At 39.0% G+C, this 17,430-nt stretch overlaps 1 protein-coding gene across 1 annotated transcript; it reads right to left on the bottom strand.

Moving 5' to 3' along the window:
• Positions 1 to 3,282: 3,282 nt before the first annotated feature.
• ZBTB11 (zinc finger and BTB domain containing 11) lies at positions 3,283 to 15,133 on the bottom strand (the record flags this gene model as incomplete). The annotated part of the gene is made up of 10 exons (XM_010013987.1): positions 3,283 to 3,809; positions 5,191 to 5,366; positions 5,839 to 5,997; positions 7,169 to 7,286; positions 8,328 to 8,472; positions 8,756 to 8,992; positions 9,479 to 9,658; positions 12,045 to 12,847; positions 14,013 to 14,244; positions 14,894 to 15,133. Coding segments are annotated over 10 exons (2,817 nt in total), but the record flags the coding sequence as incomplete, so codon positions are not given.
• Between the last annotated feature and the right edge of the window lie 2,297 nt (positions 15,134 to 17,430).

The raw sequence follows: 17,430 nt of genomic DNA, 5'->3' as shown, positions 1-17,430 counted from the left end.
CGGGCCCTGCTCCTGAGGCGAGCGCTCAGCATTCTGCTCCCTGCCCGCTCGCCCGACTGTGCCAACTCAATGATATGGTTCTCTCTCTAGTGGAAAGAAAGCCGGGGGAAGGAGGAGGGGGATGCCTGCTTGGGGGTGGCAGTGTTGTGCAGGAACCCAAGACAAAAGAAATAGCATCTGAAGCAAACTAAACTAGGTACAGCTGGGTAGCGGGGTCAATACCTCATCTACCAAGAGGTCTGGCAGCCAATATGATTTCAAGATGTGTTTGGTTAATATCATACTCTTCTATAGCCATGGTCTGACACAATTTAGGAGGGCAGCAGGCTTCCTTTCCTCACACAAGTTAATGTTTTGAGCCTTAAGCAAAAATTGAAAAGTAGGTGTTACTAGAACTGTTCAGACCAGACATTATCTATATGTGGAAGGTGAAATACTGGAGTAAATAGTTTTGCAACAGCTTTTTCCCCCCCTCCAAAAAAATTGCTTGAAAGAGTAATTCATGGCAAAGCTCGATTTATTTAACGACAGAAATAACCATAACTTTATACATCTAACACTAAATAAAAACAGCAGAATGTACAAATCAAATTTATTATGTACAGGAATTCACCAGGAATACTTTATAAACGGACACTTCTCATGAACTTTATTTTTTAAAAATCAAATTAAACAAAATCAATTGCGTATTTGCAGCCTGACTTCAGATAGACTGCAGAAGGGTAGTGAACATCTTAATTTAAGAGCTGAAGTCCTCAGGAAAACATAAGGCAACTTCACACGGATGGGAACAGCAAAGCTAAGAGCGACACTCCCTGCTTACCTCATGCCGTTCTGAAAAGGTAAGGCACGCTGTGCTAGGAAAGGGGTGCCGCAACATTCAGCTTTGACATTCCTGGCTGAGTCTTGCTTAGGAAACAAGATTAGTTGCAATTTGTTTGGTTAGTTATTACTGTTGTTATAGTTGTTAAACGGCAGGCCATCAAGTCAGTTAAAAAGCTCTTCTACAGTAGGCAAACAAGGCTCTGAAATTCAGATTCACTTCAGCTTCATCCATAGGTTGGGCAAATAAATAAATGCACCGAAGATTCCACTAAGGTGCTGGTAATATTCCTTTTGTAAGGTAACACGCTAAATATACAAATAACGTTCCAGCGCTATTTACAGCTATTTTTCCTTGAACATTTCCTCACTTCAGTAATACATAATTATTTGTGAAATAAAAACACTGAAGTAAGCTTTGAAGTTTATCTAGTGCTCTTTTAGATCTGTTTCCATCATAATGGCAGTAGTTTAATTTAAGCAGGATGGCTATCTCCAGATTCTTGAACACACAAAACCTCAAGAGTTACAGCTAGCAGTATTTGTTTTGTTGTTTTTTTGTTTGTTTTTGGTTTTTTTTTTTTAAGTATTCATTTTAATTTTACTCCATTTAGTAATTAGAAAAGAACACAATCGTCAAGGGCTGCAGGATGCATAAAATAACTACTTCTCTGCAGGAAGACCGTGACTTTTGCAATGGTCATCTACAGATTAATTCGGATTCCAGACAAGAACTCCAACTGCATAGTTCTTAAAAACTTTTCAACGAATGCTTATCTACATGCTTGCAAAGTATATAAAGAACAGTCCATCCTGTAGCTTAGTAGACAGGTACTCAACTAGTTAAGTAAGATGAAAGGTAGAAATACTAGTTCAATTGAAGTGGCTTCTTCCTCATAGGGTTTGCTTCGATTTTGTTCAGTCGATCTGTTTCATGGGTAGAACAGTTATATGCATATAACTATTTATGGCATTCAGCCTGCAGTACCACAGGCTTCTGGCTTCTTGGGTATCTTGCTGCTGTCAAAGTTGCGAAACATCTGATAATACTACAGACCGAGAACAAGTTAAAAAATACAATTCTGCTTGTCCGTGTGCATAGCACCTTCACTTACCCTGACAGACGTGCTGCTTGCTCAAACACCCAAGCAACCAGCAATGACAGAATCCACATCTTGTACAGATACAGATGTGCACTGTTTGTGGTATTAAATCAGAGGCATTTAAACTTGGGCCAAGCAAGGCTTTGATTCATGCTTACTCATAGAACACCCATCACTTTCCATCTGTGATGTAGCACCAGGTAATTAGCTTGTCCTAGAAGTATTTTCTTACAGCAGCAGTAATAAGGTCTTCTGGAGACTCTGGTGATTTTGAGACAAATTCAATTTTTACCCCATACTTGGATTTTCATAGTCTTTATCCTGATATTGTTAGGTGTTCCATCTGGGAATTAGCAGGGCTCCTCCTTTCAACACAATACAAGACAAGATGGGAATATAAATATACCTAAGAAGTCCAGGTAGGAACCCAAAGAAGGGTGCCATTAGAACTTTCTAATTTGAGAGTTTCTACATTAAACATAATACATCTTTAGAAACATCCATCATTAGGTTGCATTCTCTGTATACATACAACAATGCAGGTGATAGCTTCCTTTATACAACCAGACATCATTGAAGTGAACATGGTTGTGCACAGAGGCTGAAGTGTAAGCACCTTGCTCACAAATAAAAATCAGTTCACTTCTCTAAGCAGTGTGCCTGCAGTGGGCTGTCCTCTGGTCAATGGTAACTCACAGACTGTCCCAGAGAACCACTTCCTCAGGCTTCAGTAGACTCCTGCCCATTATCTTGCAAAACAGTTTACTGAACCTTGGACCTGCCACTCACAAACTGGAATTTAAATAAGTTCTTCAAAACTGGGATCCACTGACTGGCACTGGTGCATCTACCCAAAGAAAAGCCTCGGATTTTCTGTATGTTGCATGAAGCACACACTGCATGAAGCATTCTGCCATCCCCCTGTCTTGTGGAGTAAACAGACAGCATCCAATACAGGCAATTTGCTCACAAACCTGATGAAATGCACGAAAAAACAGAAGTAAAAAAAAAGCCACCAGTAACTGTGCATTTCTAGCTTTTAGTGCAGGCTCTTTAATTTTTTTTTTCATTTTTTTAAAGTTTCAGCATGATACTTACTCCATGACTCAAAAAACATTATTTTTATTTTTACAGTTAGTCCAGTGCAGGAATCCTAGCCTTCAAAGCCTTGCCCCACACTGAAGCATCTTAACATTTTCCCTGTAATGCATGGTGCAGTATTTCATCACCAAGACATTCAGCACTGAGGATTAACTGTTTGAAAACAGGCATCACTGTAAGCCTCAGGTAACCAGTTAAATACTTAGCTCTCACAGATCATAAGACCCCACCCTTCTTGCTCTCTCGTACGCTATATTCAGTCTGTCTTTGTAACATGGGCCACTTCCACTTCTACAGTTTCGATGCCCTGCGTCGCTTCAGCCATTTTCTGTCCTTGCTGTTGTGCTAATACGTAATTTACCACCTGCATGATGCTTTGGTCAGACAGAGTAGAGACTGATGTACATTCTTCGGTAGCTGCAACTGCTTCGATGGCTTCGAGCATCTCTCCTGTCACTACCACAGTCTCAATTTCACTACCACCAACGCTGATCTCTGCTTCTTGTTCCTGCATGTCTGATGCTAAAATGCTGATGGCGTGCTCCACCTGTGTCCCCTGGTTATGAAACTGAAGAGTATCTTTTTCCAGCATGATTTTGCAGGGCACGTAATCCCTATGAAACTTGGTCATGTGCTTCCGTAGCGTTCGGGCGTCTATGTAAGCCTCACTGCACACCGGACAGACATACGGTCGCTCCCCAGTATGTGTCCTCACGTGGCGCTTCAGTGAACGCGCATCCGCCCAGGCTACTCCGCAGGTGAGACATTCAAATGGCTTCACACCTGCTCTCAAAGGGAAAGCAAGGAAAAGCTCACTGCCAGGAGTTCACAAAAGCGTGTGAGTGTTGATAAGAAGTGACAGGCAGAACAGCAGTATAAAAGGACGGAAGAAATCCTTTCACTTCTTCCATGTAAGCAGGAAATCCTGTTTGCCATTTCTGTACTACAATATAACGCAAGCACAAAATCTTACATTCAGTGGTAACATCTTCCACAAGTGTTCTGCTCAACCTAACTTTTTACTTCTAAAAAAAATTCTCAAAATTCTTTTTAGTGCAGTTTCTCCCCTATTTTAAGTGCATACCACTTCATAAAATTCTAGTTATTTTTCGCCAGCGATGCTTTTCTGAAACCATGTATTACTTCACGGAATTTGGCACTTACATTTCTAGCCACCCTTCGGTTCTGTGAATGCTTCTATACACCTCTCATCAAAGGCCAGCACTTATTTTAGTTAGCTTGTAATGCCATCTACAGCTTTTTCCCCTCCTCCTCCACAGCACATATATTCAAACAGTGCACCTGATGTTTGTATAATCTTATTCTCCCTTATCACATCTGAGCTCTGTGGTCTGTAGTATCTAACGAGGCACGTGGGTGGCAACAAACACTATTTCAGTGCTAGCTTTTCCTCTGTAACAGTTACTGTGGACTTAGACTAGGTATCTATTACAAGACACTCTCTGTTTAGAAACAAATGCAAAATCTCTATTTCAACAGTTGACAGCTATTAGATTTACTCTTAACAGCTCTTTAAAAGGAAACATGCTTCACTGAAGTAGTGTTGTTTTTTTCCCTGAGATGGGAGTGTATCTAGACTTCCAGTACAGCTGGAACAACCAAATACTCACAAATCATACTTCACATCTAAAGTAAAAATGCACTTTTTTTTTTTTCTTAAATTATCAAATGTTTTCATATTTTCCTCAACCATCACAGAGTTTACTGCTTCTTATAAGTCAAGAAGTTGACCAGTTTCCACAGTGGTCCTTTTGTTAAATTCAGGCCAATCATTTTGATGTTTGAAGAATATTTTATTAACTATGAGAATCTTTCAAACTGGAGAATGTTTTACTACATCCAATTCTTTGCCAGATATACATCTTTAATCACTTCTAAAAAAAGTCCCTCTTAGATTAAAGTTCGAAGAAGGACAAACTGTCACTGTCCCTGTGTGCAGCTGCAGCTTTAGGAAGATCCCATCTTCTGGGAATCGCTAGAAGCAAGTTAACAAACCAGGACCAGCATAAAGCTGGAGAATCTGTAAGGGTTTCTATGCTTCTTGCAACACAGGACATACACAGACTCAAAGAAACAATCACCCCCTTTCTTCATAATGTTTGCAGGGATTGAGGGATGTCATGGCTACTTGTTTTCTACATACCTTCATGATTGTTCATGTGTCTCCTGTATTCCCGGAGTTGCGTGAATTTTCTTCCACACTGCTCACAAACTCGTTCCAGATTTTGTTTTGCTCTTCCTTTTTTACTGTGTGTGGCTTTCTTTACATGTCTTCTGTACAAAGCTTTCTCATAAAATTCCTTACCACATATATTACACCTAAAAAGTGTTGAGAAATCTATTGAAACCATTATGCTATGCTTATGTTATGCTTTTTAAAAAACACTTTAATTATGATAGACAAAGTTTAATGGGAACACTGTCCCACATGACAAGTAGTTCCATAATTACAAATAACCTTGGATGGAGCTGCATTTTCTCTTACTCACAGCCACAAAGCTTCCACTTACCATTCTAGAGAAGTGAGATCACACACAAAGCATTTCTAACTTAATTATACTTACTCTCTTACAACTTCGTATGTGTTAGTTCCAGGACTGTGCCAGCAGGTTAACAGTTGGACCACGCTATCTGAAGTCACCCATCCATTCTCAAGTACTCAAGACCCCAGTCAACATCAATCGATCGGTACTTTAACAGCGGACTAGGAAGTTCCTTGTTGACTGGCTGTTGATCTGTACAGCCTCATACTGATTAGTGTATTTCATTTGTTAAATGAATTTCCTCTTACCTATAAGGGTCTGTGACAGAATGAGACTTGACATGAGAATACCAGTCTTTCTTCCAGCTGTAACATTTTCCACAGAACTGGCACTGAAATGGCTTCACACTTAAATGTTTGTTCATATGCTGCCGAAGATCTCGAGCTTCATAGAAACTCTTTTCACACCTGTAACAGTAAAGGTTTTAGCATCCCATACAAGATAGATCTTGGTGATCCTGATTTCAAAGGCACTGGAACTCTCTTCTTTAATGGCAACTGAAGACAATCACAAGACAACATCTATTGCATCATCAGCAAACTAGGGAAAACTAAAAGGAACAGCATTTTCTTTCTAATAGAACATTCTTTCTGTTATTTTAATGGGAAATAATGAAAGGCAAACCAACTGGAAGACATCAGAAATTTGCATTATACTGTCCACGTAAGTTCATGTGGTAACAGCTGTTTCTTCCCTCAACCAATAAGAATTAATTATTGATAAAGATAACTGGAATCTGTTGTTTGTAATGCTCAACTATATTTTTTTAGAAATGAAAAACCAAATTCAGAATCCTACAAAAAAGCATCCGAAACTAGTGAGACTCATTCTTTAGCTTGCTGCTTGCATACATCTAAATCCAGGCGAACTCCCAGTTTTCTTTCATTTCTACCTTGCCATAGTATGACTATGAAATTACAAATCGCTAGCTCCTCTTGGTATGGAAACTGCGGAGGTCAGTCTAATCAAAGACATGATTCCTCCCTTTGAAACAAATCTGCTCTTCTGACATCTTTGCCTCACCATCTGCATCTCTTCATCAGGTAACACCATATACCACTGACAGATGCATTTATGATCGAGCTAACCACAGTAGTCAGTGAGTCTTAATTTATGCTGTTTGCTAAACACAGTGTGCGTTGCAGTACATGCCAGTACATGACATCTACATTGCATATGAAATTTTCAAATTAAACCAAAACCAGCTATCACAGTAAAAGGTAGCAAGAACCCTTCTTCCAATAGCCCTTTGCCTATGACAAGCTTACCACCCTATGTGTCCAACAAATGAGTTTTAAAACCGCATCACTACTGATGACAGCTACAAGTGCAAACACACTCATTAGAAAACAGCTGTATGAAAATAGAGCTAGGTAACAGTTTAAAAACAAGCTTTTGCTCTCCAGTGCATGTAGTAACAAAAGTGATTTTTTTTTAATCTTATGCTTTAGAAGTCTTATTGCAGCCCAGTGAACAGTTTTATGCTACAACAAGGAGATGCTGGTAATCTTTAACATTACTAGAACCATTAATGGCAAGAAAAAAATAACCCACCAGAAAAACCACCAACCAACTTACTGAGTACACTGATATCCACGAACTTCAGGCTTTGGCTGGTGTTTCTTTATATGTTTACTTAGTCCCGACGCCCTGTTGAAAGATTTTCCACAGATGGAGCAAAGATACTTGGATTCTCCTGACAAAAACAAAACAAAACATGTTACAAAGCCAGGCCTCCCTAACTTTGGAGTGCTTTGCGAGAGTGCTTTTTTTTCTTCTTGTATAATTTCTCTAAGTAGCAATGTTATAAAGAGGTATTGGTTTAATGACACACAGATGGAATTTTTAAGTGTATTTTGTATGTGCCAGTGTAATACACAGAGGTGAAGTAGCACCTCTAATTACTTTATTGCACGTTTTTAACGACAGGTACAATACTGCAGCTACTAAATTAGTCATGGAGTGTGAACAGCCTAAAAAATACCCTCTTCTGTGGAAAACCCCCAATTGCCTGTGTTCATGTAACATGCAACTTCTCCAGCAATGCCGTATTGCTTATGGATGACTTGTATCTTGAATCTGTGGCACAACACCTTAAAAGAAAAGTTTTCTGCTACAACTCATCCATTTCAGAATGCTAAGTACCTTCATTCTGGAATTATTAAATTCCAGAATTTAAATTCCTTCATTTCTGGAACAAATTATTTTAACATAAAGTCTCTTACTGTTAATTCTGCCCAACTCAGGGAAGCAAGAAACACGGACATTTCCTACATATTACAATTTCAAAACTCTGCTTCTATTAAATTATTGTTATCTTTCACATGCTAAGATCTTCCAAGGTACCAGGTTTTATAAAATTTCAGTATTAGTACAGCAAGTCTTGTAAAATGTATATGGAGATTCTCAGAGATTTAAGTTATCATGTTTTCCTCTGAAAAGATAGGCTGAAAGTAAGTGCTCCAGAATATTCCAGCCTGTGGCCTATCTTTGTCCTGATTCCCTGTTCTTGTACAGAACATCTGCATAATAACATTAAATTAGGGTAAAATAACCCCAGAAAACAAATGTAGAAGGCCTACTCACCTTTATCTCAGCTGTCTTACCAGTAGAAGAAAAAGGAGAAACTACCATTTATTTTTCTCAAACAGTTCCTTTGTCACTGAAGAACAGTGTTAAAGCTCAGCAGCATACAATAGCCAGCCAAAATAGAAGGATCTCCTTTCTCATCACTTACCTGTATGAATGCTCATGTGTTCCTGAAGACTTCTTTTTGTGATTAAAGACTTTTCACACAAGTCACACTTGAACTGTTTCTGTACTTCATGGAGAGCTAAGTGCATTTTTAATCCACGCTTGTATGTAAAGGTCTTTCCACAAACCTAATAAAAGAAAAAAAAAAATCCATATCCAGTGGACTAGGACAAAAAAAACAAACCTATGATTTTGTACCAGACTTTGCACACATTCTTCTAGATATAGAATTACGAACTTTCATGATTAGACTTCATTCTAGTTTTCTCAATCTTGGACTACAAGAATTTTCATCAGGAATGTATTCTGAAGTGACCTAAATTAATCTAAATTGTAGGACAGAGTGTAAATACTAAAATACCAAGAAAAGATTACTAATTTGATCAGAGAGTAAAAGGACTTTCTCTTTACCTTGCATGCATGTGGTTTTACACCTGTATGTTTGAGCATATGTATTCTGAGAGAATAGAGCTTAGGTAGAGTTCTCCCACATATATCACATATAAATTCCCGTTTAGTTCTCCCTTTCACCGAAGACGTGCCTGTCTCTTCTGCACTGGAAGCTGCAGTGTTCACTTCAGTCTTCCGAGTGTGCCGGACAAGATGGGCTCGCAGCGAGGCACCATACTGGAATTCTTTCTTACACAACTGGGAAGAAAATATTACAACTTTACTTCACGTTTAATATTCAAACACTATTTAAAAAGGTAATCAAAGGTTTTAAGTGTATTAACATGATTAGCTAGGCCTATAACTTGATGCCAAAAGGCATTTTATCTCAGGTTAATTCATAGTTGTAATTTTTTAATTTTATGGCTACTGACAGAACCACCGATCACTTCCCAATGAGGCTAACTTCTAGGCTAATCTAAACACAGTTGAAAATTTACGGGTAAGGTTAAAAGTAAAGCCCACACCAGCACTGTCTTGAGCAGCAAGCATACTCCCACATCACACAGTGCTGACAGGCCATGTGGCTGCACCGCATTTTACCCCACCCTATCCAGATCATGGCTACATCCCTAAGGAAAATAAATACATGTACAAAAAAAATATAAGAAAAATCATTACTAAAGTTGTTACTGAATAATTTTAATGAAGAGGGAGCTTTACAAAAAGGAACCTCCAACTTACTGGGCATTTATAATCTTTAGATCTTTCATGTTTCAGCGTGTGCATTATAAGTGCATAGCGCCGCTGGAACACCATTCCACACTCAGTGCATTTGTGCTGAGCTTCTATCTCATTATTTTCTGTGGTGTCTCTTTTGGGCTGCTTCATTCTTTTTCCTCGTTGTACCAGCTTCATGGCAACCTAAGTTGGAAAAACATAACCCTTGAATGAACTTTATTGCACTTTATTTCATATTTTCTCTGCAAGTTAGTACTGAAGGCTGATGTTTCTGTGACTTACTATAATACCACCTGATTTTGCTCAGTTTACTTAGCTGCTAGGAAGTTACCCTAAAGTTCACTGCAAAACTACAGATCTCATGGTGGGTGAGAAGTTGGTCTTGTTTTGAAACCATAAACTGATTACAGTTATAGGCAGACAATGACCTACCAGTTCAGAGATAACTAACTATTCATCCCTGAGTAACTGCTAAGTGAGAGCTAACTTACAGATGTACTACAAAGTACTGCCTGTCATGATATTATCTACCAAATCTTTCCAACCCTTTCCTAAACTCTGATTTCCCTTTTCAGCATTTACGTCTGCTTTACTACAAAAGTCAGATTAAAATATAAGTGGCCTAATTAATTTTTACCAGCCAGCAAAACCTGAGTTATTAGGAACCTGTAAGAAAAATGCCGTATTTAAGCAAAGTTCTTTTTTTGTTTATAGCATTCCAGCTTTACTAGTGGTTTGTGGGGTTTTTTGTTAAGCAGTATTGTCAGTGCTACCTGGAGCTGTTAATCTTGCTTTCATTTGCAGAAACTTGCTGTCAACTTCTTTAAAAGCCAAACTGTAAGTGATCAGGTTGAAATTTCCTGTATCGGCTATCTCCCCTTTGGGTTTCTGAGAATAAGGCAAGGGAAAAAAGTACAAGCATCCTCATTTCCTCTTCCTGTTCTCCCAACAAGTGAGGTATTTAACAGTTTTTGCAAACATTCTAGCCCTTCAGCACTTCCATGTCTCTCAAAACCAAACTGAAACTTAACACAGGGGCAACATCTTAATTTGTTTAATTTTGCTGTTGCTCTGAAAACTGATGCAAACAGGCTAAACTGTGAAGCCACAAAAATAAATTTTGTTCACTAGATGATTAGTAAGAGCTTGGACAATAATCTGTTCATACAAAGCATATTTCATCCCCATGCCAACTGCAATTACTGCAATTCAAAAATTAGCAGCACTTTTCCTGCAGCCTGTCTTTCCTGTTATTCTTCCAGCAACAAAACTGGGAGTGTCCCCTTCCCAGTGCTTGTATGACATCCAGTGCCATGGAAGGGGAGCTGAGGGATGCATGAGACAAAAATGTTAAGAGCTATGAAATGAGTTAGGAAAGCAGAAACCTTGTCCCGATTTCCTAATTCTGAGCAATTATGTAAACCATTTTTTTTTTTCCATAGGCGGTCACTGTCTGCAGACCTCATCTGTCAAGGGGCGAGATTTAAAAACTGCAAAATGTTAAGGAGGTTAAGGTAGACATTCCCTCTTCCAAAACAGGAGAAAAACCTTGTCCTTCTCCAACCATTGTAAATAGGTTGCTCAACTATTTTGCTTGTGCTAGTTTTAGCATCTGGGCTTTAACTTGTCCATCTGTGAAAGTAGACTGATGTTACAATTTATATCTACAAGGGTGTTGTAATGATAAAGAACTATCCCCCTGGTGGGGATTAGTGGCTCTAGTATGCAAGTATCTCACAGAACACCCCTGGAAATTAACACTTAAGATTTAGAGATTTAGCTGACTTGCAGTGAGTAACACAAAAGGTACTGTCACAGAAACAGATGTAATAATGCTCAGCGAGATGATGTCAGCTGTTCACTGGCACTAGAAGAGGAAAGACTCTTGAAGGGAAACGAGTAAGATGACCACTTAATTTGAAAAAACCCAAACAACAACAAACCAAAGCCATCCCTCCTCCCCCCTCCAAAACCCTAGTTCAATTGCTAAACATTTAATATGTCCAAGTGCTACAGTTTCTAGTATCAGTGCTCTCTGAACATACTTTTTAACTGACCACAACCTGAAGGACTAACATCATTGAGACTCACGACTATGTCTTAAAATGTACTTAGGATGTAAAATTTTTCATCCCCAGTGCTCTGTTTTCAAGTCTTAATAGATGTAGAGTCTCATTTTTCTAACTGATAAATACATTTGTCTACAACTGACATACACACATGCTAGTTAAGAATTACATTCCCAGATCATCTAAGAATTTTAGAGAGAAGATACACATTCTGTCCAACCAAGCTGTGGGGAGATACTCCAGCTGGGCTAAGGCCACTGAGCATTCTAAAGATCTTCAATATGGAAAAAATTTTGGTACAGATGTTTGGTTTGTTTGGTTTTTTTTTTTTCGTTTTGCACAACTGTCACATCTTAGAAGTTACTTTGGTTTGCAGCAATGTCAATTGCTCAACAAAGAAAACATTTGCCAGACAGTGCTTGGAAACAGCAGTGTCTTTTCAGACTGGTCTTGAAGCACTTCATGATGACTGACAACAGCCCTGAAAACAGATAGAATACCTGCTGTATTGCAGATTTAGGATTTGTCTTTCTATTTTGGAGTTTCTTTTCAATTCCTTTATGCAATCTGATATATCCCCCTTCAGAAACAGAACGCTGGCGAAGCTTGCTTTTAAAAGTATTATCTTGGCTTTCTGGTTGTAAATCTGAGATGCTCTGTTCTTTACTTTGACTGCCATGTGTCTGCTTGAGTGTTTCTGAGGAGTCTTCGGAAGCCATGTCCACATTTGCTTTAACACTTTCATTTTGATCTCCCTCAGTTTCCGTTTGACCTTCTGTGTCCATGGCTTCTGCAGCCGATGGCTCCGCCTCTGCGACAGACACGGTGCTATTTTCAATGCTCTCCAGCAGCTGTATCTTGACATAATTTTCAGTTGTTTCACACTGCTCCACAGGCTTTGAAATATCATCTGGAGTGGCCTCTGCAGGCTCTGGGTATGAGAGGTCAGGCTGGGGTGCTGCTGCCTCCTCTGTCCCAGCAGAGGAAGGAGCTCCATTCACAGCTACTGGCACCTCACTGGCTGTGAGCTCAGGTTGCTCAGCACCGTCCTTGGGCTGCATCCCAACTCCAGTCTGCTCTGCTAAATTTTGCGTTGATTCTACTGTTTGAACATCTCCCTTTTGGTACACTGTAATTTGCTTCTCTTCCATCTGTTTGTGCACGTTTTCACAGATTTCGAGGACCTCCGACATGAAGAGATGCCGGGCAAGCATGGCGACTTCTGCCATACTACAGAAGTCAAAGGTTAGTTCTGAAGTATAAGCAAATTCCAAAAGAGGCAGGAAACTGGACTTGCAGAACCCTACCAGGAATAAACCAACAGATTAGAACAAACAGTGATGACCCCAAATTACATCAAAATATTCCATGAAGAATACAACAATTCATCTTCGATATGGTTAAGACTGAAATTTAGAGCAAAACACACTTGCAAGTAACACTGAAGCCCCTCCACTGGTACTCAATTAATAATAATTTACACAAAAGCATCCTCCTTGTGTATTTTCTATGCGGAAGTAAGCTCAGACAACTTTTCCAATAGGTAGAACTGAGGTTCTATAAAATTCTCGAGAAGAATGTTTCAAGATGCTGCGAGAGCCACAATATTTTTGAAGCAGATTAACCCTAATTTAAGCGAAGTCTTTCTGGACCTGCTACATTCAAAAAGTACTCAAGACTCAAGTAACAAATGATGTGGCAGAAAAATAAAACAAGTAAGTGGCTAATGAGAAAAATAAAGATATGGATTTACAGATAGAAATACTTGAAAACAAGCATTTGGTATAACTTTCCCGCAGTTCTTTAAATTTTAAATCAAATATTTGATTTGGAGGACCTTCTGGACCATCATACTAGAAATCTATTGTTCATGCATGTCTATTGCTCATGCAGACACAAAGACAGTTAAGAAACTAATGGGAATGCAACACAGGAGGCATATGTTCTGTACAGGATTCTTCATCACTATAAAGCTATTTTTAGAACATTTATTTTAGGATGGTCTCGTATCTTCAAGGTACCAGAAGGTCTGAGAAATAAGCAGAAACATGTATAATAGTGTTTCACAGACACAGGAAACAATTTAGCATTTGTACAGCTAAACAGCTCTCCAAGAAGCTAGTCAACGCGCCCTCTTGATGTATTCAAGCATTTGACTATGTTCCCTTTCTTAATGTTTGTGACTAATACAAGGAGGAAACAAACCTAAGCAAAGTAAAAATCAATCCAAAACTTCTCAGAAATTTTAAGATGAAATCCCAAAGTCCATCCAACATGGAAGATCAGATTATGCAAAACCAGAGTAACCACTTTAGTGTTAAGACACACACAAAAGAGAGAAAAAAAGCAAGATAAAATACATGATTGTCTTGAACACTCAAAAAAAAACCCCAAAAAAAGTGAATCAAATACTGTTCACCTTACTTAGGATATTATGATTTCTAGCTTTGAAACCCACAACAATTCACCTGACAGATCCACTACAGCTTCATGACTAGTGACAGCTCCCTTTTCAATGAAGAGCTCTCGGAAGTACTCGCTGCTGGCTGCCAAGACAGATTTGTGAGCTTTGTACTCCTCTCCTTCAATCAGCAGAGTCACATCACAGAACTGATTGGAAAGCCTCTGCTGATTCAGTTGATTTAAGACTGACAGACAATGTTTGGAAGATGACTGCTTCACAAGGCCCTTACTGTCAACCTGTCATAAACAACATTATGAGAACTTCATTACATTTGGACTGTGCCTTTTTAAGCATTCACACTGAAACACATAAAAGGATTATTTTCTGCAATCATACAATCATTTCCAGCCTGCATAATATACAGCTTAACTTTACCATTATTTTTTTTCTTTAAATGCATCAAGTTTCACCCTCCCTCCAAACACAGTTAAACAACTGGAAAAATGGGAAAACATGGATATTCAAACAGTTCTTTGGCCATATTTTTTCAATGCTGCAATCTGAAGTTGTTTCTAGATTCAAAGGTCTTTACATGCATACGAGCCCGCAGTTATCAGCATGAATTGTATATATAAATATACCACCATTTATTAAGGAACAGATACAGATTCCATGAGAATCTTGTATGAGATGCTTTACTACTTTTGCCATTCATTTTCCCGTGGGTCCTATACGCATAAACAGGAGTCAGGGTGGTATTATTTTCCAAAGATGACATACTGTAACTAATATATCAGTGACCCATTTCCACATATTGAGTATCTCTGGCAAAATTTATGTCATCTTATTATTACAAGATTATCGCAGCAATGCTAAATAAGTATGTGACTAGGAACGCATTAATAACCACCTTACATACATTCAGATGTAAACAATGGTACTTACAAATACAAGTTCATGCTTTGCTATTGGCTTCTTCTTCACAGGCTTTGGGGATGCAGCTGGGATTGATGCTGTATTACTCAACTCATCATCTGTTTCATTACTGTCTTCATGAGATTTTGTATCCAGTCCTAGTTCCTCCAGCATTTCAGAAGGATCTGACAGAGATCTAGAGCGATCTAGCTTTTCCTGGCACTTACTGCATTCTTTAATGTAATCTTTAACCTGCTTAAGAATACCTAAGAAAAATTAATGGAGCTTAATTAGGCTTTTGATCTTCATTCAATTAATCTTAAACATGTAATTAAATATGTGATTAGCAAAACAATACTACATGCTTACTGAGAAAAACCAGATCAGTCACGTACACTTTTCCATCTCTGATTTCTTACCAGTTCTGCTTCTCTCACACCATTGTATGCTATTGCACATCACTACTGTAATCCATCATCAGTTTGAGATAGAACATTTTAACCATCACTATACCAAGCAGACCCTCTTACAAAGATTTTTAAGGCTACAAAAAAATTTGTATTTATACATGCACCCTGAGAATCCCAAGGCAATGAAAGTTGTAGCCTAGCCCTGCATTTAGCCCACACAAGTGGATCTCAGCTTGTCCTTACTGAAAGGGACAAGAATTGTAAAGCTCACCTAAGGGCTTTTGTAAAATTAGAACCAACTGTGTTATATGCAATTATACTCATTAACACCAATTTCAATCAATTACTTATGATTTTAGGATTTAAATAAATTAATTTCCCACCAGTACTCTAACTGGATAAACTAAGTAATTTTAGATACTAAACAGTTCCTAAGCTCAGGGTCCTCTTCAAGGTACCAAGGCATTTCTAGTGTATGGCTTTCAATCCAAATGCATTTTCTTCACTAGGATAATATAAAAGCATACCTAACAACAGCTGTGTCTCAGTAGTTCAAAATCTAGCATAGCTCTAAAACTTGGCTGATCTACAGAGTTAGACTTGCCCTGCTAACACCTTTTCAGAGCATGAGATGCACTATCGTTACATACGTATGTATCTCTGCAAGGATCAGGAAAACAAGACTTCAGGCAACGCAAGATACTCCAACCCAAGCGACATTCATGCCCATTTCAAACACTTTATGTTTTTTTGATTTTATCTGAAACTGGGACTAGGTCTCAGGACAGATCTCTGGTCTTCTGATCATGTATCTAACACCCTTCCTGGCCACTGGGTCATACTCCAGCCCATTGCTTCCCAGTTACAGAGCAGACAGACACAACAGACTGGCACCCATCTCGGAATGATAACTGGGTCAAAGCTGCTGTCCACTAGCAGCAGAAGAGTATTATAACAGCAGGACAAATCAGTGTTCCATAGAAGAGACAGGTAAGAAACGTAACGCTTGAACTGAAAGCAGAGCATGAATTTTAGTATTCTTAGTGCAAGAGAAATAAGAAACTTATTGTTGTGCAAACAAAGGTAAGCAATAAGATCACAAGATGAAGAATATAGAATATAGAATGCCCCCTTCTGATGAAAAGATATACTGAAGTCCAGTAAGGAACTTTCCAGCACAGGATAACAGCAGATGCTAGAACAGTCCAACACTAGGCAGACAGTAAGAACCCAGATAAAGGTAAGGAGGCCACCATTCGGAATGGATGTCTTTGAGACACCAAATTCTTTTTCACATCAAAGATTTTCAAGTCTATGAGGTCTGTACTGGAAGGATGGGCTGCAGCTAGACCAAAAAGCTTCCAAATTAAGATAGGGAAAACTAAAGCTGAAATGACAGACTTGCTGACTGATGGATGGGAAAAAAAAAAAAAAAAAAAAAGGCAGAACAAGAGAAGCAGTACAAACAGAAACTAGGCTCTGAGCAACTGAAAAGCAGGATATTTGTTTAACGGATACACAAGACTAAAAGTAGAACATCAAATGCAAAGAGAATACAGGTTACAAGTCATTGGCTCAACCAAAAGAGGGCCCCAATTGGGAATTGTTGCTGTTCATACACTATAATTTCTAACAGCTATGACATCACTCAGGAACCAACTGAGAATTACTCTTATCTTTTCAGATTATCATTGGAAGAAAGAGACAAATATAGTAAGTGCCAGGGCTACAAATCACCACTGGCTGCCCTGCTATTTAAACGTGAACAGCATCCACGTGGTAATGGGAAAAAGTATTATGAGGTTAAAAGCTGAATGAACTAGGTCACATGGAATGGATTATCGTTCTGTAAGATGCATACAAGTGGAGAAATCGCCACCTTAAGCAGCCTGGCCACAACACTTGGATGGGGACAACCATGCTCCGTGCTTCCATGTACTCAAACCACCATTGCTAAATAAGAAGCCACAAGAAAATGTGCTGACCAAGGTGTAACCCACACGGCAAGGCGAGGCCTGCCTGTCAAGGAGAGACTCGCAGTCGCAGTCTACAGACCACGGGGTGTTTCAAGGCACCAGTCAAACAGCGACAGTCCCCTCCTGCTTTCCCTAGGGAGCGCACGCAGCCATCCTCTTCACAATCCCTGCGCCCGGTAAC

The sequence above is a fragment of the Nestor notabilis genome, unplaced genomic scaffold (assembly GCF_000696875.1).
Source record: "Nestor notabilis isolate BGI_N333 unplaced genomic scaffold, ASM69687v1 Scaffold25224, whole genome shotgun sequence".
Classification (NCBI taxonomy): domain Eukaryota; kingdom Metazoa; phylum Chordata; class Aves; order Psittaciformes; family Psittacidae; genus Nestor; species Nestor notabilis.
Note: the sequence above shows the minus strand (reverse complement) of the source record. Positions and strands in the feature narration are given on the sequence as shown.